Source organism: Lepidochelys olivacea (assembly GCF_965140295.1).
Source record: "Lepidochelys olivacea isolate rLepOli2 genome assembly, chromosome: 3".
Taxonomy (NCBI): Eukaryota; Metazoa; Chordata; order Testudines; family Cheloniidae; genus Lepidochelys; species Lepidochelys olivacea.
This window is the reverse complement of record NC_140413.1, coordinates 199,232,997-199,255,042: the sequence shown is the minus strand read 5'-3', so window position 1 is coordinate 199,255,042 and position 22,046 is coordinate 199,232,997. Positions and strand designations below refer to the sequence as shown.

General features: G+C 39.6%; 1 protein-coding gene across 3 annotated transcripts in view; it reads left to right on the top strand.

The window, feature by feature from the left end:
- Window positions 1-22,046, top strand: part of MACROD2 (mono-ADP ribosylhydrolase 2) — a 1,326,034-nt gene that overhangs the window by 308,369 nt on the left and 995,619 nt on the right. For all 3 annotated transcript variants that reach the window (XM_084624011.1, XM_084624010.1, XM_084624009.1), the window contains exon 4: window positions 15,301-15,330. In XM_084624011.1, coding sequence (XP_084480137.1) covers window positions 15,301-15,330 — 30 coding nt within the window. The remainder of the gene's footprint in view (window positions 1-15,300; window positions 15,331-22,046) is intronic.

The following is a 22,046-nucleotide window of genomic DNA, read 5'->3' as shown; positions in this document are numbered from 1 at the left end:
GCTAATTAGTTAAGATGAGCTATTATCAGCAGGAAAAAAAAACTTTTGTAGTGATAATCAAGATGCCCATTTAGCCAGTTGACAAGAAAGTGTGAGGATACTTAACTTAAGGAAATAGATTCAATATGTGTAATGACCCAGCCACTTCCAGTCTCTATTCAAACCCAAGTTAATGGTATCTAGTTTGCATATTAATTCAAGCTCAGCAGTTTCTCATTCGAGTCTGTTTTTGATGCTTTTCTATTGCAAAATTGCCACCCTTAAATCTTTTACTGAGTGGCCAGAGAGGTTGAAGTGTTCTCCTACCGGTTTTTGAATGTTATGATTCCTGATGTCCGATTTGTGTCCATTTATTCTTTTGCGTAGAGACTGTCCGGTTTGGCCAATGGACATGGCAGAAGGGCATTGCTGGCACATAATGGCATATATCACATAGGTAGATGTGCAGGTGAACGAGCCCCTGATGGCGTGGCTAATGTAATTAGGTCTTATGATGGTGTCACTTGAATAAATATTTGGACACAGTTGGTATCGGGCTTTGTTGCAAGGATAGGTTCCTGGGTTAGTGGTTCTGTTGTGTGGTGTGTGGTTGCTGGTGAGTATTTGCTTCAGTTTGGGGGGCTGTCTGTAAGCGAGGACTGGTCTGTCTCCCAAGATCTGTGAGAGTCAGGGATCATTTTTCAGGATAGGTTGTAAATCTTTGATGATGCGCAGGAGAGGTTTTAGTTGGGGGCTGAAGGTGACGGCTAGTGGTGTTCTGTTATTTTCTTTGTTGGGCCTGTCCTGTAGTAGGTGATGTCTGGGTACTCTTCTGGCTCTGTCAATCTATTTTTTCACTTCAGTAGTGCTGGTAGCATAGGGCCTGAGGAGAGAGTCCACTCCTGCTGATAATAGCTCATCTTAACTAATTAGCCTCTCACAGTTTGTATGGTAACTTCCAACTTCTCTCTGTGTGTGTGTATGTGTGTATGTATTCCATTCTATGCATCTGATGAAGTGGGCTGTAGCTCACGAAAGCTTATGTCTAATATATTTTAGTCTCTAAGGTGCCCCAAGTACTCCTATTCTTTTAACTGAAAGAAGGAATTCTGTTGTAATGGCAATGTAAGTAACATGTAGCAGTTTATTGGTTTAAGGTATGTTGGATCATTAGAACTAGAAAACATGCTGGTTATCTGCTTATTAGTCTTCATCATGATGCCTAGTGACTAGTCGTGTTAGGGGAGCAGAGTGTTTGCTGTGCACAAGAACAAGTCACGGCATCATTGTGTTTAGCGGATCGTGTTAGATCCCGATAGTTCCTTACAGAGGCTGGGTGCAACCAGCTGCCGAGGGAGAGTTGAACATCTGACATACCTGGAAGGCTGTGAATTTACATAATACATAATGCAGAGAAGAATTCATAGTTCATTGTGACCCTAATTTCCATGTATAACTCCAAATAAAAAATGCTTTGGCTATCTGCAGTGTGTTGATTGCACTGCTTGGGAGAGAAATGAGTGGCCACAGATGTATCATGTTCTTTCCTAGTATACTTCCTTGCTATGTGCTCGAGTCCTGTTACAATCTTGAGCAAAGATGAATACAGGCACGCACGTGCAAAAAAAAGTAGATACTGTGGGGATGGACATTTTAAAAGTACATAAGAAATGGAAAAGTAGTGGCAAAGTTCACAGAGGTAATATCACTTCTAGAATTCCAGGAATACATAAATCTGTGTTTAAAGTTCTTCAGTCAAACTCCTTCTCTCTCCAGCTTGGCTTAAGAAACTGCTTTTCTCAATGTCTTAACCTCAGCAACAGATTTCAGTTCTTCAGGAAAAATTGTTCCCTCTAGCAACGTGGTCTTTGTCAGCCAAAAAGCTGGGGATTGGAGTCTCTTTGTCTCTGTAGACAAAGGGCAGCCATTTTAAAACTTATTGCATTCAAAAGGAGCTTCTGCTCAAGAGACCATAGGGAAGCCAGTGTGTTATCCGTGGGTGCACTTCCCCACTCAAGTGCCAAAATAAGTTAGTCAACCTAAGGATAATGTACACCGTCAATACATGCAACACATACAAACAGCATGAAAAACAGACAATATAATTGTTCCCCAAAATGTGGACAATAGAGGTTCAGCATTAGAGTTATTGGGAAAACCCCATGGACAAAATATCTGCAGGTAGGAAAGATGAAAAACAGCCTGATAGAGAGAGGCATTGTCCAACACCATTGGAAATGGTGTGATTTATGCTAGGCTATTGTGACTTTCCTCTCTTATGTATTTGAAAGTGTCTATACATTTCATAGCAGTTTGATTGCTTGTGATCTTCCTTTATATTTAACACTTCTGAAAATTTCTTTAAGTTTTCAGAGCATGTGAGAAAAGAGTCTAATAGAGAAAATAGTGGCTGGATATTCCTCTTTTTCTAGCATATTTGGGGAGGGGGAGTTCTTCAAGTGATGTTCCCTGTGTGTATTCTACTTGTGCACCATGCACCTGAGTCTGGAGCTTTTTAGTAACCAGTGTCAGTTGGTCTGCACACGCATGGTAGATCTAGTCATGCTCCAAACAGGGTATAATGAGCAGTGCAGGCCAACAACTTTCCAGTTCCTTCTTACAGCCTCATGACCTGAATCCTCCCTGTCTGCTTTATCTTCCTCTATTTTTAATACCTGTAAATACAATTTGTAAATAGTTTTTAGTACTTTTTGTATTTTAGACTTCATGTTTGTAGTGTTTTTCTATTAGTATAGTTAGATTAGTTCCTCCTGCCCCAGAGACCTTTTCCCTATGTAGAAGGATGATGCCAAGAGTCTCAGAGTTCAAGAACTGAATCTCCTGCCCCCATTCCTTCTCCCTTAGCAATGAACTCCAGCTCTGCCTTTATTGCTTTGGTGAGGCTCACATCTCCACCGAGTGCAGTGTCTGCTGCTGTTTCCCTCTCCAAACTCATGAGGGAAGAGAGCTCAGTCTATGGAAGCACTTCATGGAGCAGTCTGAGGCTCTTCTTGAATGCAAGCTGGGAAGACACGTCCCCCATTTCCCGCCCCCCCAAAAAAACAAAACAAAACAAAAAACCGCCAGCAGCACCCTCTGAGCACAAGCTCTGGAGAAGAGGCTAAAACTCTTAAGCCTAAGAAACCTACTCACTAGAGTAGGGGACATGACTATGGACATAAGGACAGATCCCCATCCAAATCTGCTCTAAGAAAAAAGGATCCTCCTCCATCTCGGTCAAAGTCGGGTGAATCCTTGCATGTGGATCCTAAGGAGTTAAGAATGCAGAAATCTACCATTCAAGAAGGAAAAGCATAAAGGAAGAAGGATCTGATAGTACCGATTCCAGTTCCATCGTACAAGCCAAAAGATCAGTACCCACCAATTGGTACCCACTAGCCCTGTCTGTGTGTTCTGTGCTGGGACCCCATTTAATGGTTCCCACGTACTCTGTGTGGTATTCTCTGAGTACTAGACCATCAGATACGCCAAATCCACCGGTACCCTCTTCAAGAACTCCTCAAATGCTGGGAAGGACTGAAATGTTTACCTCGCTGGAAGATATTTTCTATCTTTCTTATCCACAATCTCCTCTTTTATTTGGGTCTGGCTAAGCCTGGCTTTCCTTTCAGACATTCCTGTGCCCACAAGAAACCACCTTGTGAAGAAGACAATCCTCTCTTACTGCATCCACAACTCGGAACATCTTTCCTACAGTACTGCTAGTAGCACAGGTGCCTGTTATCTCATCGGGCGAATCTTATGCTCCAGATGAGCCTTTCCTCCCTCTCTCCCCGTCCTATCCCCACTGAGGGAGATAAGCCTGGACAGAAACCACAGGAGATTTGAGAATCATCTGTCTCCTTCAGAATATGGCTGCCCAGGGGACCATTGGTACACTCTGCCTTGGGGTGCTTAAGGCATACCTACCTGCCTCTTGTGCCCCATCCCAAAGAAGGCTGAAAAACAACATTTCATGCATAGTTTAGATTCACTTATCCAGTGTCCAAATCTTTAGCCGTGCAAGCGGCAACAGGCAGGTCAGCACACAGCACCCTAAGACTGTCCCAACTGACAAAGGCACTGCATGCCTCGACCTTTTGGGGAGGGAAAATATTTTCATTGGCTAGTCTCCAATTCAGAGTCGCTAACTACCGGGCGCTGGTAACAAAATGTGATTTGCCAGAAGCTGGGATTGGATGACAGGGCATGGATCGCTTGATGAAAAGCTGTCTGTTCATTCCCTTTGGGGCACCTGCCATTGGCCACTGTCAGAGGACAGGATACTGGGCTGGATGGACGTTTGGTCTGACCCAGTATGGCCATTCTTATGTTCTTATGAATTTTTAAACATTTCTAGACTTTAAAGACAACCTTCCTCAGGAAGACAGGGTCCCAATCCAAGCCTTCATTGATGAAGACAGGGTGGTGGCCAAAACATCACTCTAAGCAACAGTAGACACAGCTAACACTCCTGCTGGCGCCATTGCCACAGCGGTAGTCATGAGGTGCAAATCATGGTTTAAATCTTCGGAGTACTCTAGGGAGATCCAGAATGCCACTGAGGATCTTTCCTTTAAGTCTAAGTCTAACCTCGTTAATTAAAAGACTGAATCTCTACACTCTCTTAAATACTCTGGGATAATCTTCCATTCCCTGGGCATTTACACTCCAGCCCCTAAAGAGGAAACATCATAAGCAATCCTATAGGCCCAGACCTCCCTTTCAGGCATTTTATTATCAGTGCCCTTATGAAGTCCTACACAAAAAACAAAAGGTTCAAAGGCTCAAGTATGCTGCTTCTACCTGTATGATCACTACCCAACCCCAGGGGTTAATTTGATGGTATGCTGGAGTACTGCCTACAGATATTGATGCCAGGCCTTATTGTCTGCTGACGCAAAAAAAACTTTGGTGGCCACCTTACCCACTTTGCTCACAACTGGGGGGCAATAACAACATACAAATAGGTACGAGACCTCATTCACCATGGCTACATAATCAAGTTTATCTCATCTCCCCACCACAAATCTTCTTCTGGCCCCTTCTCAAGGTCACTCTCACAAGGATATTCTTCATCTAGAGGTAAATTCTCTCCTTCAGAAAGGGGCCATAAAACCAGTTCCCCCTCCACATCAAGGAAAGGGGTTTACTCCCACATTTCTTGGTTCCCAAAAAATCCAGTGGATGGAGATCTGTGTGAATCATCCTATGCCAATTAAATACATTCTCTGAAAATTTAAAATTTTGCTTGGTTATATTGGCATCAATAATTCCCTCTCTGGTAGAGGGCACAAGGTTCATGACTCTGAACATGAAAGACGCTTACTTTCATATAGACATTCACCCATTCCACAGAAGGTTCTTCAGGTTCCTCATAGGGCAAGACTGGGCTTTGTAACCAATTAACTCATCTAATTCTGTTCTCTAATGCTCTGGTTAACTCACGTGCTATTTCCTATGTAATCAATGTGTGCACCATAAGTATAAGCCAGATCCTGCAGTTCTTCCACAAACAAACTTACATGGTCTTTTATGAGAATTATGTCCAGTTTTAGGTTCTATAAAGAAAAGATAGGTGAAATGACTGTAGAAACTGTAATATACAGAAGATGCTAATTATTTGCGGTTTTGGTCAGTTTTCAAGCATTTTATTGTTAGGCTCATAAGGCCTTACACCTGGGGTCTATCTACTTAGAGGAGATTGTTATTCAGTATCAAAAATCTCCCTCTCCAGTGGCTCCTAAAACACTGCAACAACATATTGTTCCTACTTGCGAAGTTGTAGCAAAGCCACTTTAAAAGTTAGATATCTTCCCTTCAACTGTAGGCTTCAATTTCTTAAAGCACAAATTGTTTGCTAAACGGGACATCTGAATGTTGCCCATTATTGCTTGGCTGTTGAAAATACCTTTTTAGAGTGTTTTGTTCTTCCTTCACAAGATAGAACTGATTTTTTTATTAAATATTTGGAAGGCATTTGTTAATACAGATGTTCCTTTTCTTGAAATCAAAGATTACGCCTCTGTCTCTAGACTATTGAAAATGAAATAGTAACCAGGTCTTATACTCTAGTTTACAGACTTACATAACAGAAAAATAAAACACAGGAACGTGTTTGTAAGTGAAGTAGATTTTGTGAGATTCAGGAGTGAATAACTTGTAGTTTTTAAAAGCTAGGTCTTGATTATAAAAGTGGAAGATTCCTTCACATTCCAGTTGTCAGGGTCTTATATCTTTGCCTAATATAAAAATATCTTATATTTGTAAGAATAATTCAGACATTTCTTTTGATGATATTTTTGTAACTACAGGTAGAACTCTAACTCTTAACTCATTGCATGCCAGTTTAAAAACCGTTGTCAAAATCATCAACAATGGATGAGATTGCTATAGTTTTTTGATAGCTATATCAGTATCTTAACAAAACATACAAGTGATCCAAAGTACAGTGTCAAGAATTGTCTCTGGTACACATAACACATTGTCCTCTTTCTTCTATCTTGAAAATTCTTGGTTTGCTTTCTATTTCAGCACAGATGACTTTTAAAATTGCCTCGTGGTTGACCTAGAAGGCCTTGAATGATTGAACAAAACATGAATTGCCACACAAAATGGATGAAATCTAAATCTGGATCCTTGCGTATAACCCTTAAGTCTGTGTTGTAGCTTGTTTGTGTGTCCGTCAAAATGAGATTTTGCATTTCTTATATGTTTGCCATTAACATTGAAATGAGTATAAAAATCAAGTTGCACATAAACTGCATGCCATCATAATCTATGGAGTGACCTGTAAAGCAGGGAAATATTATACACATTGATACGTACCAGCCATTCTGATCACTCTTGCCTCGCCTCTCTCCCATTTCAAATCTTTCCCTATCGACTCCTGTGTGTTCTGTAGGATGATTGGGGCTGATGATTTCCAAGGCCCGTATCAACATCTTTCTTGAAAACAAGTTTACATGATTTTTAAGTTACACTTTTTGCTATGGTTGATTATTTTTCACACTGAGAAGTAACCGTGGTAACGTGAAGGCTCAAAGTACCACGTGGCAGCAGTCCCCACCATTTCTGGTTATTCAGTATATATGGAAATGTTCAGTACATACTTTAACCCAAACTATTGTTTATGGTTAGTTACTACATGTTAGACAGTTTAATCTACTGTTAAATTTCTTTTGCTCTACTTCAAATTGGATTACAATGTGAGGCAGAACCTTGGGCATTTTACTTATTCTATTTGGAAGGTGTTTATCTAGCATAGTGTAAACACTAGGCTGTGCCAAATTGATGGGTGTGTTCTTGTCTGTATATTGTTTCCACAGCTGTCACTTGTGATGACTGCTGTGTTGTCTACGTATAATACTCGCATAGTATTTTGTGTGTTTTGACTTTTATTCTTGACATCAGATTTCAGTTAGTCCTTCCTTACAATTACTGAGCTTCAAGACTGTAATGTATGCCATTATTTGGGCGCTTCTCTTGCGTAAAAGCACATTGTGAATGAAGCTGGTAATGAAGTGAAAGTAGGAGACTTAGAAAATTTATGTCAATTATTGTTTGATGCACAGTATGATAAAGACAATCCTTTTGTCAGCCACAACTATGCCTGAAAAAACTCTTTACTATACTGCAGTGTTTTAAAAAAGATGTTTTTGTCTCATCAAACTACAGAACCTCCTAAAGAAGCTTGAAATCTGAGCTAACACCCATTTTATGCGAAAAGACAGGAAACATAGGTTAAAATCTGCTCTGTGCCACCCTAGAAAATTTAGGATGATTGGACTCACTTGATAAGTCACCATGTTTTGCATGTGGAACTAACATAGGCCCATCAAGCCATGCCCACTTAGTCCAGATAGAGAATACTCTTTTAAATGCATAATACTTACAAGACATCCCAGTAGATATTATTAAACTTAAACCAGAACAGATAAACTGATGTGTAGATTATGCCTTTAGAATCGGGGGGAGAAAAAAAGTGATGTGTATTAAAAATCAAGTTTATCTCCCATTCTACTCCCATAGTTAATGCAAATCTCAGGAAAACAGACTGCCAGATTTTTGGACTCATCAGGTCATGCTTGAAGAAATCTCTTTTCTAGGAGATAACTATAAATCTTAGGGCACTTTTTACAAACAGTAATAGGGTATAGCGAACATCTTTCCCAATATTGAGGGCTGAGGCCCTTCTCTTGTATTTCTGACAGAAAGAGAGGGAGACTTGGATTTCTAACACGTGTAGAAGGCTTAAACCCTTGGTCCTGCTAGGCCTGGAGGAGGAGTGTATATGTAATATGTTCTGCTCTCAATTATTTGTATTTTAAAAATAGGTTAAGCTATTCAAACAGCAGACTTCAGAAGGTAGTTTTCCCAAGTAGATGAACAAATCATCCAGAGCATTTATTTAACTCAGATGGGCATATTTAAATCTGTGGAAAGAAATTTTAAACAGTAAGTGACTCTCAACTTTAACTAAAGCTGAAGTGCTGCTCTGCTATAATACAAAAATGTATTTAACCACCCCCAAGTTAAAGTGCAGTGAATAAGAGGTGTTAACAGCTAGAGAGGTTGCAGCTATAGGTGTGAATAGCTTCATCAGTGGTGGCAGTGTCCCCAAAATCATTCTGTTTGGGGGAAAAAGTTGAGACCAATCCTTAAAGCAATGAGTGACCTCACGTATGTGGTGATGTGGTGTGGTTTAATGGTCTGACTGGAATTAGCTTGGGGCAGAGCCCCAAGCAAGTTATTTATTATTTGTATTAAAAGTAATGCTTAGCTGTTCCAAACTGAGACCAGTGCCTAGCACTGTACAAGCATGTATGCGCTGACATCATGAAAGCATCACAAAAATAACAGTAGTAATGACTAAGGCTAAAATTTTGTCTTGGATCTTTTTAGTAAAATCACAGACATGTCATGGGGAAAAAAGAAACATTCAGAGAAGCTGTGACCTGTCTGTGACTTTTACTAAAAAGATCTGGGACAAAATGGGGATCTGTGGATCCCCACACCACCTGAAGCGGGGCAGCTGTGCAAGGGCGAGGAGCTGCCGACAGCAGCTGGGGGCTGCGGATTACCCCTACTGCCTGCAGCTCTGGATGGCCCAAGGTGCCTGTGGGGGCCGGGCGCCTCCTGTGTCAGCCGGGAGCTGGCTGCAGGTCCAGTGGCCCCTGGTAGCTGGGATCTTGGGGGTTCTTCTGCTGCCCACATGGGCTGAGAGCTGTGGGTTACCCCTGCAGCTCCAGGGGCTTGTGGTAGCTGGGAGCTCAGGGATTCTCCCGGTGGCCGGGAGGTTGGGGGTTACTGTGGTGGGCCAGGAGCTCTGGGGGTTCCCCAATGCCCATGGTGGCTAGGAGCTCTGGGGGGCTGCCAGAGGTGGTAGGGGTACCCCGCAGCTCCCTGCCCCGTGGACGGCAGTGGACCCTGCAGCTCCCGACGACTGCAAGCTGAAGTCACGGAATCCGTGACTTCCGCAACCTCCATGACTAAATCGTAGCCTTAGTAATGACTGAGGAATCTCAAAACCTTTGGATAAGCAGTAAAAATTCAGATATCTATTTATTAATAATTGTGAGATGATTAGTAGTATCCCTCCTTTAACAGATGAGAAAACAAAAGCACAGTCAGAAGTGACTTAGTCAAGATCACACAGAAGAAATACGCTGCACTATAGAACGCTGGAGGCACCAGCCACAATGCAGAGCTGTGCACATTCAGTAACTTTTTGAGGGCCATATTCACATATGGGGTATAGGTTCCTAAAGAAAGAGATAGGTGCCTAGTGCGATTAACACAAGTGCTTAAGTGAGTTAGGCGCTGTAAGTCAATGGGAGGTGCCTAGCTGACTTAAGTGCTTTTGTAAATCCCACACTAGGCACCTAACTCCCATTGACTTACAGCGCCTAACTCACTTAAGCACTTGTGTTAATCGCACTAGGCACCTAACTCCCATTGACTTACAGCGCCTATCTATATTAGGCACTTAAATACCTTTGTGTAAATCTGATCCCGAGTCTACTACTGAAACTTTATTTTCCCCCCTCTTGGTTATAATGGATTGGTATGGAAAACATTTCCTGTAAAGTTGCACTATAATAGTGCTAATCCATAGTCAGCTGTATATTATTTATCAAAAATATTTCAGAATTACTTAGGTTTTTATTGTACCACCTGGCCAAAAACATTTGAGTGTGTGTAAGGCAAAGTTGCTTGCTCACAGTTCTACTTTGTTCTCTCCAGCTTTTTTTGAGAACAGATCAAACGAAATACAGTGGCAGGAAAGGATGTTTCACAAAATGTGTACGAGGAAATGTGGCTGCCTGTTTCATAAATTACTGTTACCCTGGTCACCAGCAGTCTTCTATGAAGTCTTATTAATGGAATAAAAATGGTGTCTCTGGAGATAGAACATCTTGCATCTCACACTATCATCAAGTATAAAGATATCTCCTTAAATAAATTTCACAATTAAAAAAGTATCCATCAACTCAAGTATTTAAGTTTTTATATGAAAACAAGATCAAACATCTGCTAAGTCCGATAATATCAAATCAACTTTTAAAAGTATGTTTTTTGTTATGCTGACAGATGTCAATTTGTTACCAGTGCTGTTAATCCTTTGCAAAGAGATGGTCCCAAAAGAAATTACATTTTTAAAATTTTGTCAGAGTATTCTACCTACCTCCACACACACACACACACACACACACAATGTTATTCTAGTAATTTATCATTACTAAACTCAACTGAATTGACAGCAGATGATAAAAGCTTCACTGTCAGTAAACATACATTTAAAAATCAGTTTTTTTCACTTTTTAATTGTTCTGTCTGCAATATTAAAAGAATTTTTGTGAATACTCAGATTTTTAAATTCATTTGCTTCATCCGAATTAACTTTTTTTAAAATTTACTTTCCACAAGCATTCAAGAGGTCCAAAATGTTCATAGAAAGTGAAAAATTTGAAGGGAATTTCAGGATTTGTTGCAGAAGTTCTGTGCGTATTCAGTCAGTGAGCACAAACAATGCCATGTGACTTCCCTAAGTAAGGCAGATCAAATTTAGAATGTTAAGTTCCATCCATATTTGTAAAATATATTAATGTATACATTTGAATAATGAATATATTTTGACAACGTAAGATCTCGTTGCTGATAATCCACAACCAGAAAGAGACTAAACTTGCTTAAATAGTTTCCTCCAAATTATTTGCACTTCTGTGTTTTGGGAGGAATGCTGGTGTTTAGCGTGAAGGCTGATTGCATTGGTCAGAACAGGTATACACTAATGGGACTTCTTCAGTTGTCCTGTAACTGCTGATCATTTATTTCTTGAGCACGGAATAAAGGCACAGTCCTGTGAAGTGCTGAGCATATTCAACTCCCATAAATTTCAAAGTCCATTACTTAAGCACCTCGCTGGGGCTTGGTCCGAAACCCAATGGGCAGACTCATGGTTTTTTATGTGAAGGATTATTCCTTAGGGATTAATCTGAGTCTAGGAAACTCTCTTTTTACTTCTGACGTGATGGTACCAAATCTAAAACTCAGGACCTGAAAGTTATATTACCTCTTCAGGACCAAAATCTGCAGCCTCTATCCAGGCAAACCCCAACTGACTTCAATGGCAGTTTGCCAATAAGGAATGCAGGATCATGTTTTACCAGCATGTGTAAATTGTTGACATTTTTACAAATAAGTGCCTACAGTACAAGCTGCCTGAATTGTGTGCTAGAGAGACAAGATGGGTGAGATAATATCTTTTATTGGACCAACTTTAGTTGGTGAGAGACAAGCTTTTGAGCCACGCAGAGCTCTTCTTCAGGCAATTTGTGTGCTGTCACTTGCTTTGATATAAATGGGCATACATTTAAAGGCATGTTTCTAGGGGTGCATTATAACCAGATTTTGAAAGTGAAAATTGGGGAACTTGCTGTGGGCTGGAGATTGCAGAGAGCAATTTTATCAAGGGTCAGGGAAGTGGTCTCTGAAGGGTAGCTTTGGGAGGGATTGGGGGATAGGAAGTCCCTAGCTCTCACTGTCTCTTCTCATAGTTTCTCATATACCTTCTCACCCTATCCTCTCTCTTGTCTCAGAAGCAGACTCTTTCTTGTTCTCCCCAGGTCTGGTTAGAACCCTGTGCTCAGCTGTAGACTAGGGCAGAGGGTGAGGACAAGAATCACGGCTGCTGGCCCAGGCTGGATCAATGTCTGTCTGCAGATGATGGTTGTGTGTACTAGTAGCTCCTAGGCTCAGTGACCTTCTGTGTGTGTGTGACAGGAATGTCTCCAAGTCTCATGCAGGGCATGGTGGTTTTGTGGGTTGGAAAAGGCAGGAAGAGTGGCAAAATGTGAGCGTTCTGTCTGGGGCAAGAGTCCTTAAGGTGCTGTCGGTCCTGAAGGGCAAAGACAGTAAAAATAAAACAACGTTAAGAAGTTACTACAGTAATTCTAATAGTTGTAGTTGATTGTGATACATTGTGGCCAAAATCTTTGTTTAAAATGTTTTTACTATTGAATTTTTATAATGCTAACTAGTGTGCTATGTTTTAATAAGTTCTACAAGTATTTGAAAGATGAAAATTGTCAAGGAAGGAGGGAATTTAATGTGATCTAAGCAGATGGAGGCTGTGGTTTTGCAGAAGAAAATGTTAGCTGAATATCCTAAGAAACTTTCTAACAGTGAGGTCTATAAGATCTTGGGCAAGTCTCCCAAGAGAAGTGTTTGAAGCCCCGGAACTTGAGTTCATTAAAACTAGAACGGACAAAGCGCTCTAATACACTTCAGAGAATAATCCTGTGTTGCAGGACGATAGTGTTAGGGGCTTTTCTCCTTTTTTCAGCTTGTCTGATTTTACAATTGTGCTAGTTTCAGCTTATACATGTGTTGTTTAATGTTGTTGCAGTGAGAGTTGATATTGACTATTCAAGTAGTTTGGAAACTGCTAAAGTAAAGGATACATCAGCTGTTTGCATTTCATGGAATTCTTTAAGTCGTGTACTCTTCTTCGGTATTGTATTGAAATTCAGTGAACATAGGAGGTGGTAAAAATATATGGATCAAAGCCTCCTGCTAATCTTTGCAATATATATCATTTTATCTTTGCAAAGAAACTTGTATAGGGCTACAGTTCTGTTACCTGCTAGTATTTTTCAAATGATACCCATGAGTCTAAAGGATGCTTGCTGTGGTACAATAACAGTAAATAACAATAACAGGACATTTTTCCTTTTTTTAAAAAAAAAGGAATTTGTGTTAGTTCCTAAATACACTATTTTATGGAAAACGTAGCTTGGCAATTGTGGCACAGCTTCTGTAGTGTCAGGAAGAGCTGATGGTATGACTGAAAGAGAACATAAGAGATGTACCCCCAAAAAGAAAAGAAGTAATGAAAAAGCAAACTAAATAGACAGTGTACAATATGATTTCTTTAGATGGTTAAAATAAACCATCAACAAAACCTACCATATGGATTTGTGCTGTGTCACAATTAATCATTTTGGTGATCCTAGATTATTCCTACTAGTCCCGTAGTCATGAGGACTATTCCTATAGGAATTGTTCCTTTCAAGTAGGAAAGCTCAGATACTAGAAAGAGATGCATGCAATACAACATATATTATATACTTCCCCATAGCCTTAGGGTTTATCTATATAGGGGCATTCAGGAAAATTAATCCAAATTAACTAAAGGTGTGAATATAAAATAGATTAGCTAAACTGCAATAAATCCCTGGGTGGAGACACTAATTCAGAATTAGGGCTTGTCTACGTGGTCCCACAATGTGGATTAGAGGGATATGAATTGTAGCACACACTAATGTGTTGCGCTGTAACTGTCCCATGTAGACCCCGCTAGTGTAAATTAAAAGATACCTAGTTCATGTTAAAATGGGACTATATTAACACAAACAAGGTATCTTTTAGTTTGCACTAGCAGGGTCTATATGGGGCAGTTACAGCGCACCACATCAGTGTGTGCTGCAGCAGCTCACACCCCTGTAATCTGCACTGCAGGGCCATGTAGATAAATCCCCAAAATGGCCTTAATTCAGTTTATCTTAATTCACTCCCAAAGAAACTGTGTGAAAAGCAGCTTCACTTTGGAAGTGAATTAAACTAAGCCAAATTAAGGCCACTTTAATTCTGAATCAGAGTTTCTCTGTATGGTTTTAATGCAGTTTAACTAATCCACTTTAAATTCACATAAAAATTAATTCAGATTAACTTTCCTGAATATCCCTGTGTAGATAAGCCCTTAGGTTCTGGAGGAAGGAATGTTTTACAGTCTCGCTCCTCCTTTGCTCATCAGTAAGGTGTGAAGGTTGGAGAGAAGTGCTTGTACCTCTTCCTGTTGCTTAACTAATTAAGTAGAGTTTGAACCTTTATTTCCAGCTTTTCATCCAAATGTTTGTGCTGAGGGAACTTGCATTTCCCATACAATTGTAGGATGAGTACTTCACTGAAGGGGGCAAGCTTATAGGCTTACCATTTCCCCATTCTTATGTCCAAGTTGTGGAGGGACAATGAGTGGCTGCAGCCACACCAGCTTAATTTGAACAGCTGTCTTGAATAGCCTTATTCTGCAAATTACTGCTGTGCAAAATTTACCCTTTATGACTTGGACAGACAGACGAATAGATACAGTAGAGCAGCATGTAAATATACTGAGTGAAATCCTTACCCCATTGAAATCGATGTGAAAACTCCCATGGATTGTAATGGGACTAGCATTTCATTCACTGTGGTTTTTACAGATGTCTGATTAGAGGATAATTTGCTCTTTACTGATTTTCATCCACAAAGGCCCCATGTCATAGAGACCCAGGAGAACTAATCACAGAGGGCACCAGAGCCCATTTGGCTGATCTCTAAACTGACAAGGGGTTTTGCGCCTTTATTTGGTTGTCACAAAGGAATATTGCATGGACAGTTATACAGTTTCAGAAGTTTATGCAGTTTAAAAGTATTACAATTTTCATACATTGTTTTTAATTAATTTAATCTACAGGCCCAGAAGTGTTGCATGGTATTTTACAAATAAAGGTTTTGAGAATAATTTAGGTAAATATTTTTTTTTAAATGTGAACCAATAATGTCTTTGGACAAACGGATAAAAATGGAATGGTTTGAATGAAAAACAGTAACTCGAATTGTTTTTGTTTTAATAGAATGTACATTCTATAATATGAATAATCAGTTTCAACAATTTTACACTATAAATATAAATTTGTACCTTATAAGTAAATACTTTCACCTTCTGTACCATTTCATATTTAAATTTAATTCTAATTATTCTCCTTTTGCTTTTCCTAGCTAATTCCAGTCTTCTTGGAGGTGGAGGGGGTAAGTCTTTGTTTAACATGCTCCTTTTTCTCAAAAACACTATGTATGCTCTGAACAAAAATAATATTCAGTAATGCCAATAACCACAATCAACACAGATCATCTTGTTTATGTACAATAAGTTCCAAATGTAAAACTACCTGAATGGAAAGAGAACCAGATGATCTTTTTATCCTTTACATACAGCCAGGAGGTTGTGACCATTCATTTCATATATGGACCTCGTAACTGTCACCATTGTTACCTGAAGCATAGGCTGCTGTGCTGTGCTCTGTTTGGGCTACACCTTAGAGCCATTCCAAAACTAAAGTTGGGGTATCTGAAGTTGAACTGCTACACTTGATGTATCTTTAAGTTATTTCAAGGAACATCTGTGGCCCATGGATAAATATCAGATAAAACATTCAAGAAACTGTAGCAATTGTAATTACTTAGTAAATAAAATTTATGTTCAGACATCTTTATCTCAGCTGTTCACCCCATATCTGTGAGAATAGTGCAGGAGAATAATACTTTATTTCTAATCTTTTCTTTTTGTTGTTGTACTTTGGTGTGAACTTTTAAAATTGTGAGTTAGTGAGGCAAAAGCTTGTGTAGTGAATGACAGAGTGGCTTCTAATGTCGTTCAGAAACACAATATTTTTTCCCTTTTAATACATGACATCATTTTGCTTTTCATGTATTACTGTAGCCCTAAGAGCTTACAAGAGTTAACAGTTGAAAAAATTATGCAGGGTTAAATTTCAGCATTTCTCTTGCTCACTCTGTTTTCTGCAGGAGGGGTAGGGGGAGAGGCTCCAAGCTAGAAATTTCACAATACAGTAGCTGTATGGATAGCTATTAATCTTTCCTGGCTAGAGTTTAAAGGACCTGATGATCACAGCCTACATATGCAATTGGAAAGGGAAGGATTCAGTAAAAAAGATTGCTGTTGCTTTTCAGACTCAGAGTGATTTGTTTTCGCCACCTGAACAGTGTAAGCAGCCGTCATTCCTGATCCATGAAGAGTGGATTCTCATGTGAGAAAGTGCTTCAAAACTACATTGAGAGGGAGTTAGAAACATGAGCAGATTTTTAGTTCAAATACAGATCAGAATGTAAACCTACAATGAAGTGTTGTCTAATAATTGTCCAGTCAAGTTAATCTGTTTCTATTTCTTTGAGGCAGTTTGTGATGCACCAAATTTGATTTTATTATTTGTATTGCTATAGCACCTCGTGCCCTGCCCAAGGTAATCCCTCAATAGTGATTGATGGACAAAAGGTGAGATTACTATATTATCGCCTAAGTATTTATTCCCATTTGATAAAAGTCAGTACAAATACTCAAATTTCAGTCAGGTTTCTAGAGAAATGGTTATTGTAGAAAAGTTTTAGTTATTGACTTTCATCAGTATTTATTCAGCTGGACTGCACTTCAGAAGTTGGCATCCTATTACTGTGGAACCACAGAATGTAGCTTGTCCTCTTGGCTCAGTCTGGCAGACAGGATGATGACCAGTCCCCAGCTGGGATTCTTCTCGCTTTTCAGAGTAACCATCGCTGCTTTTCCAATTCAGTTCCTGCTTGACTCAAAGCCACACTCAGAAATGTGACCTTTGCTACCACATCTTGATGCCATTTTTGTTTCTTAACCCAGAAGGTGAAAGACACTTGCTCCTAAAAGGCAGGCACTGCTGTGGAATCTAAAATAAACTTGAAAGGAAGTGAGGAAATTGGTTAGTAAAACTTCAAAATGGAACCCTTCAGAGCCATCATAAATCAAGGTTCTGGTATTGGTGGACCTAAGGACACCCAGTTACAAATCCTCATCACTTACTCTCTCTAAAAGTACCTAGGGCTTGTGCTGAACATATGGTCTTTCTTATAAGCTCTTCTCCATTCAGCCTGGAATCTGACCTGAGAATGTTGGTAAAGGTCATGTTGGTCATGCAGTGACACTCTCTCAAATGGGTTTCAGAGTAACAGCCGTGTTAGTCTGTATTCGCAAAAAGAAAAGGAGTACTTGTGGCACCTTAGAGACTAACCAATTTATTTGAGCATGAGCTTTCGTGAGCTACAGCTCACTTCATCGGATGCATACCGTGGAAACTGCAGCAGACTTTATATACACACAGAGAATATGAAACAATACCTCCTCCCACCCCACTGTCCTGCTGGTAATAGCTTATCTAAAGTGATCATCAAGTTGGGCCATTTCCAGCACAAATCCAGGTTTTCTCACCCTCCACCCCCCCACACAAATTCACTCTTCTGCTGGTGATAGCCCATCCAAAGTGACAACTCTTTACACAATGTGCATGATAATCAAGTTGGGCCATTTCCTGCACAAATCCAGGTTCTCTCACCCCCCTCCCAAAAACCACACACACAAACTCACTCTCCTGCTGGTAATAGCTCATCCAAACTGACCACTCTCCAAGTTAAAATCCAAGTTAAACCAGAACAGTGGGGTGGGAGGAGGTATTGTTTCATATTCTCTGTGTGTATATAAAGTCTGCTGCAGTTTCCACAGTATGCATCCGATGAAGTGAGCTGTAGCTCACGAAAGCTCATGCTCAAATAAATTGGTTAGTCTCTAAGGTGCCACAAGTACTCCTTTTCTTTTTTCAAATGGGTTTGTGAGATTCCTTCTCTAGCTGACTAGTTTATTTGGCCAGTCTCAGGACTGGGCCACCCAAATGGTACAGGAGTCACAAGCATCGTTCAGTTTACTAGGTCTCACAGCAAACAAACAAGCAGCATCCTGGCTCCAGACTTCTCTTTATCCAACCAGAATACATACTGCCTTGGACAAGAGTCTATCAGGGTGGGAAGTAAATGTGGATCCCTGCTGAACACAGGGAATATGGTCTCCAATGGAAAGACGGTTTCCTATAAACACCCTTGTGCTGCAGGCAACAAGGTTAGCTGTATTACTGCTCAGAAGGCTAAAATGGGAAAAAATTATCCTCAGAATTCCAAGGCATGACAGTGGTCATGTACCTGAACTATCGGGGTAGTAAAAAAAGTAAAGAACTCTCAGCTTGCTCCTGTTTTCCTGGGTACAGGTGATTCTCCTCTCAGTAAGGTTCTGTTTATTCCAGCTCAGCTTCACTGTACACTGTGGGCTTAGGCTCTCCAAGTTTCTTCGAGCAAAGCTGCAATAATGGAAAAGTCCTTTTTGTAGATCTGCTTGCAGTGAAATTCAGTTCCAAGTGCTTCGTCTTTTATGTGACATTTTTACACCACCATGAAATGCGTTGGGTCTCTGAAAATGTTACCTGTTCTAAAATCTAGATTTCTTTTCTAAAATCTTTCCAGCATTGAACTAATTGTAATTAGATTTTGTGAAGAACCCTGGTCTCATCTTCCTAAGTTTTCTAATGATCTATTAGAAAAAACTTTTTAAATAATTCTTTTGAAGAGTTAATGGACCAAGTTTTTGATAAACATGTTTGCAAGCTTGTCCTTTGGTTCAAGTGCCGGTGGCTTTGCATCACTGCCAGCTACTTTTGTGCCATAAGAGACAACCAAATTTTAAATCAGTCATCTGACCAGATTACCTAAGTATAATTGGGCTTTTTAGAGCCAAACTGATGATTGTCCTTAGATTCCAATTTTAAATCTCCTGTGTATGTTTTTATGACAGAATGAAGAGATATGAAAGATGCCAGACAACAATTATTCAGATAACTATTTTTTAAAAACAAAACATCACGAAATGTACAATATTATTTCAATGGTAGACTTCTATATTTAACTAAAGATTCTTTTTAAGACTTCTTTCTGCTTGTCAGATAACTCTTATGAAGTTCCCTGGAGTTCATTAAGAATCTTATGAGTAATTTTGTCTTTCTTTTAAAATTTAAATTCAGATTTTACTAAGAGACAGCCTGATGGACACATTTTATTTCACTTTTCACTTTATTTCAGATCCAACTTTTTCACCAGGTTTACCACCCAACTGCTTCCATTAACTTGTGCAGAACAATTATTTATGTATTATTTGTTTCTAGTGTCACCCACAGTATCACAGTGGATAAATGCAAAAGAAGGCACAAGCCCTACCCTGAACAACTTATGCTCCAAGGTCAATATTTTCAAAAGGGGCTAGTGATTTCTGATGCCTCCATTTTTTTTATGCCGAAATTGTAACTCCTTTAAAATTGCCTGAATTTCAGAGGTGGTGAGGGGACTCAATGTTCACTGAAAATCAGGCATCTTAAGATGTCTCCTTAGGTTGGACACTCAAAAATGGAGATGCCCAAAATTACTACTTTGGAAAAATTAGGCCTAAAGTTGTGTGATAAGCATGGGCCCATTACTACACACCTTGTTCACAAGAGTACAGCCTGCAGGATCCTGGAACGATTTTTTTTTCTCTGCTTAACAGTCCATCTTTTCTCCTTTGCCTTACCACTTCTCAGTTGTTTCTCTGAAGGTATATTCTTTCTTGATTTGCTGGACTTAATGAACCACACATTGCATGCTAATCTTTGGGTTGTCCTTCTTTCTGTTTATACATGATATTTTCAATTCAAGCTTATAAACTAATTAGTAACAATCTAGCTTTTTTCTGTAGGTGTTAAATTTGTTCAGCAAAGGTGACATTGGTTGTAAGTATACCCCAATGTCACTAATATTATTTATAAAGTATTTTCTATGTATATGTAGTGAGGGGGGAAGGGGAGTCCAGTTTAATATGACCTCTTAGGAATTTAAACATCACCTCACCCCCATGTAAAGACACAGCTTATTTCAGCAAAATAGTTATTTTACAAGTTTATCTTAAATCAGTTCCCCAAACGAAGCTATATTGGCAAAACAGTTTTTTTACTGGTATAACTGTGTCAATACTAGAGCTTTTGCCAACATAGTTATGTCAGTCGGGGTGGGGGGATCAAACTCTTGAATGACATCTATGCCAGCAAAATTTTTAAGTGTAGTCTAGGCCTGCCTCTCCAGTCTTTAGCCTACAATTTAAAGGAATATAGTCTGTAATCATAAACCATATATTTAACTTCTAAGTGCATTTCTTAACTATATAAACAGGGAGTGAAAAAGAAATCTCACATTAGCTATTGTTTTTACTAGTAGGGTGAAATGAAGTGCTGTGTTTTGCCAAGAGCTAGATCTGATGTACTCATGTATTGTAAATTTCAAATACTCTCTTTTAAGAGACAAACGGGGGATTTATGCCAATCACTGCCCACAAACATTGAACATTACTACTTCATATAGGACACTGAGGCCTGGTCTACACTAGAAAATTAGGAAAGCATAACTACATCACTCAGGGATGTGAAAAATCTACAGGTAGTGTCTACACTTAAATATTCCAGTGGTGCAGCTGTAGTGTTTTAAGTGTAGACAGGCCCTGAAGGACCTTTTTCATACTTTCAGTCCATAACATCATTCATTTTCCACACAGACTGCACCTTTGAACAAGTATTCACATTAAAGACCCAGCCCTTCTAAATTATTTGGTTTAGCCAATGGATCCCAATGGGTTGTCAGTGGAAAGTTTGAGAGTACCAGTGTAGCACAGTCAAGCCTTTCTGATTCAAGGAAATAAACAATGGGTTGGGTTTTTTTGGTAGAGTTCATTTACCTCTTCCTTCATCATGTCAAATAAATGTTAATGACATTGGGGTATACAGTAGAATCTCAGGTTTCAGAGTAACAGCCGTGTTAGTCTGTATTCGCAAAAAGAAAAGGAGTACTTGTGGCACCTTAAAGACTAACCAATTTATTTGAGCATGAGCTTTCGTGGGGGTGGGAGGAGGTATTGTTTCATGATCTCTGTGTGTATATAATGTCTGCTGCAGTTTCCACGGTATGCATCCGATGAAGTGAGCTGTAGCTCACGAAAGCTCATGCTCAAATAAATTGGTTAGTCTCTAAGGTGCCAAAAGTACTCCTTTTCTTAGTAGAATCTCAGAGTTACAAACGCCAGAGTTATGAACTGAGCAGTCAATCACACATCTCATGTAGAACCAGAGGTATGCAATCCAGCAGCAGCAGAGACCTCCCTCCCCCCCCCCAAAAAGCGCAAATACAGTACCGTACTGTGTTAAATATAAACTACTAAAAAAATAAAGGAAAAGCAGCATTTTTCTTTTGCATAGTGAAGACTAAACACAGCTTTGAAACAATGTTCTGTTGTGAACTTTTGAAAGAACAACCATAACATTTTGTTTAGCGTTACGAACAACTTCCATTCCCGAGGTGTTTGTAACTCTGAGATTCTACTGTACTTACAAACAGTGAGGTCTTTAAACAAATGTATCTGCCTCATTTTGGCATTCAGCTAGCCTCAAAAGCTGTTCGTTACTTTGTACGCTGTCGCATCATTTCTTCTTGTATGTGATGGTGGTGTAGCCATATTGGTCCCAGGATATTAGAGAGAGAGCTAATATCTGAAGAAGAGCTCTGTGTAAGCTCAAAAGCTTCTCTCTCTTAACAGAAGTTGGTCTAATAAAAGATATACCTGACCTGCTTTGACTAATGTCTTCCCTTAGGTATTTAGATAACTATGAAGACACACAACTTTCTTGGAGAACTGTGGTCATTGAGAAGAACTGATAACCTGAGGCAAAAGGACTATTAGCCTTAGTTGCCCATTAACCCCTTAATATGGTTTGTTAGAAGATAGCTGTTGCAATCATTTTCTAAGTAAAGAAAATTAAGTGTTGAATCTCATTCTCCCATTGTCATTTTAGTCCCCTGCCTCT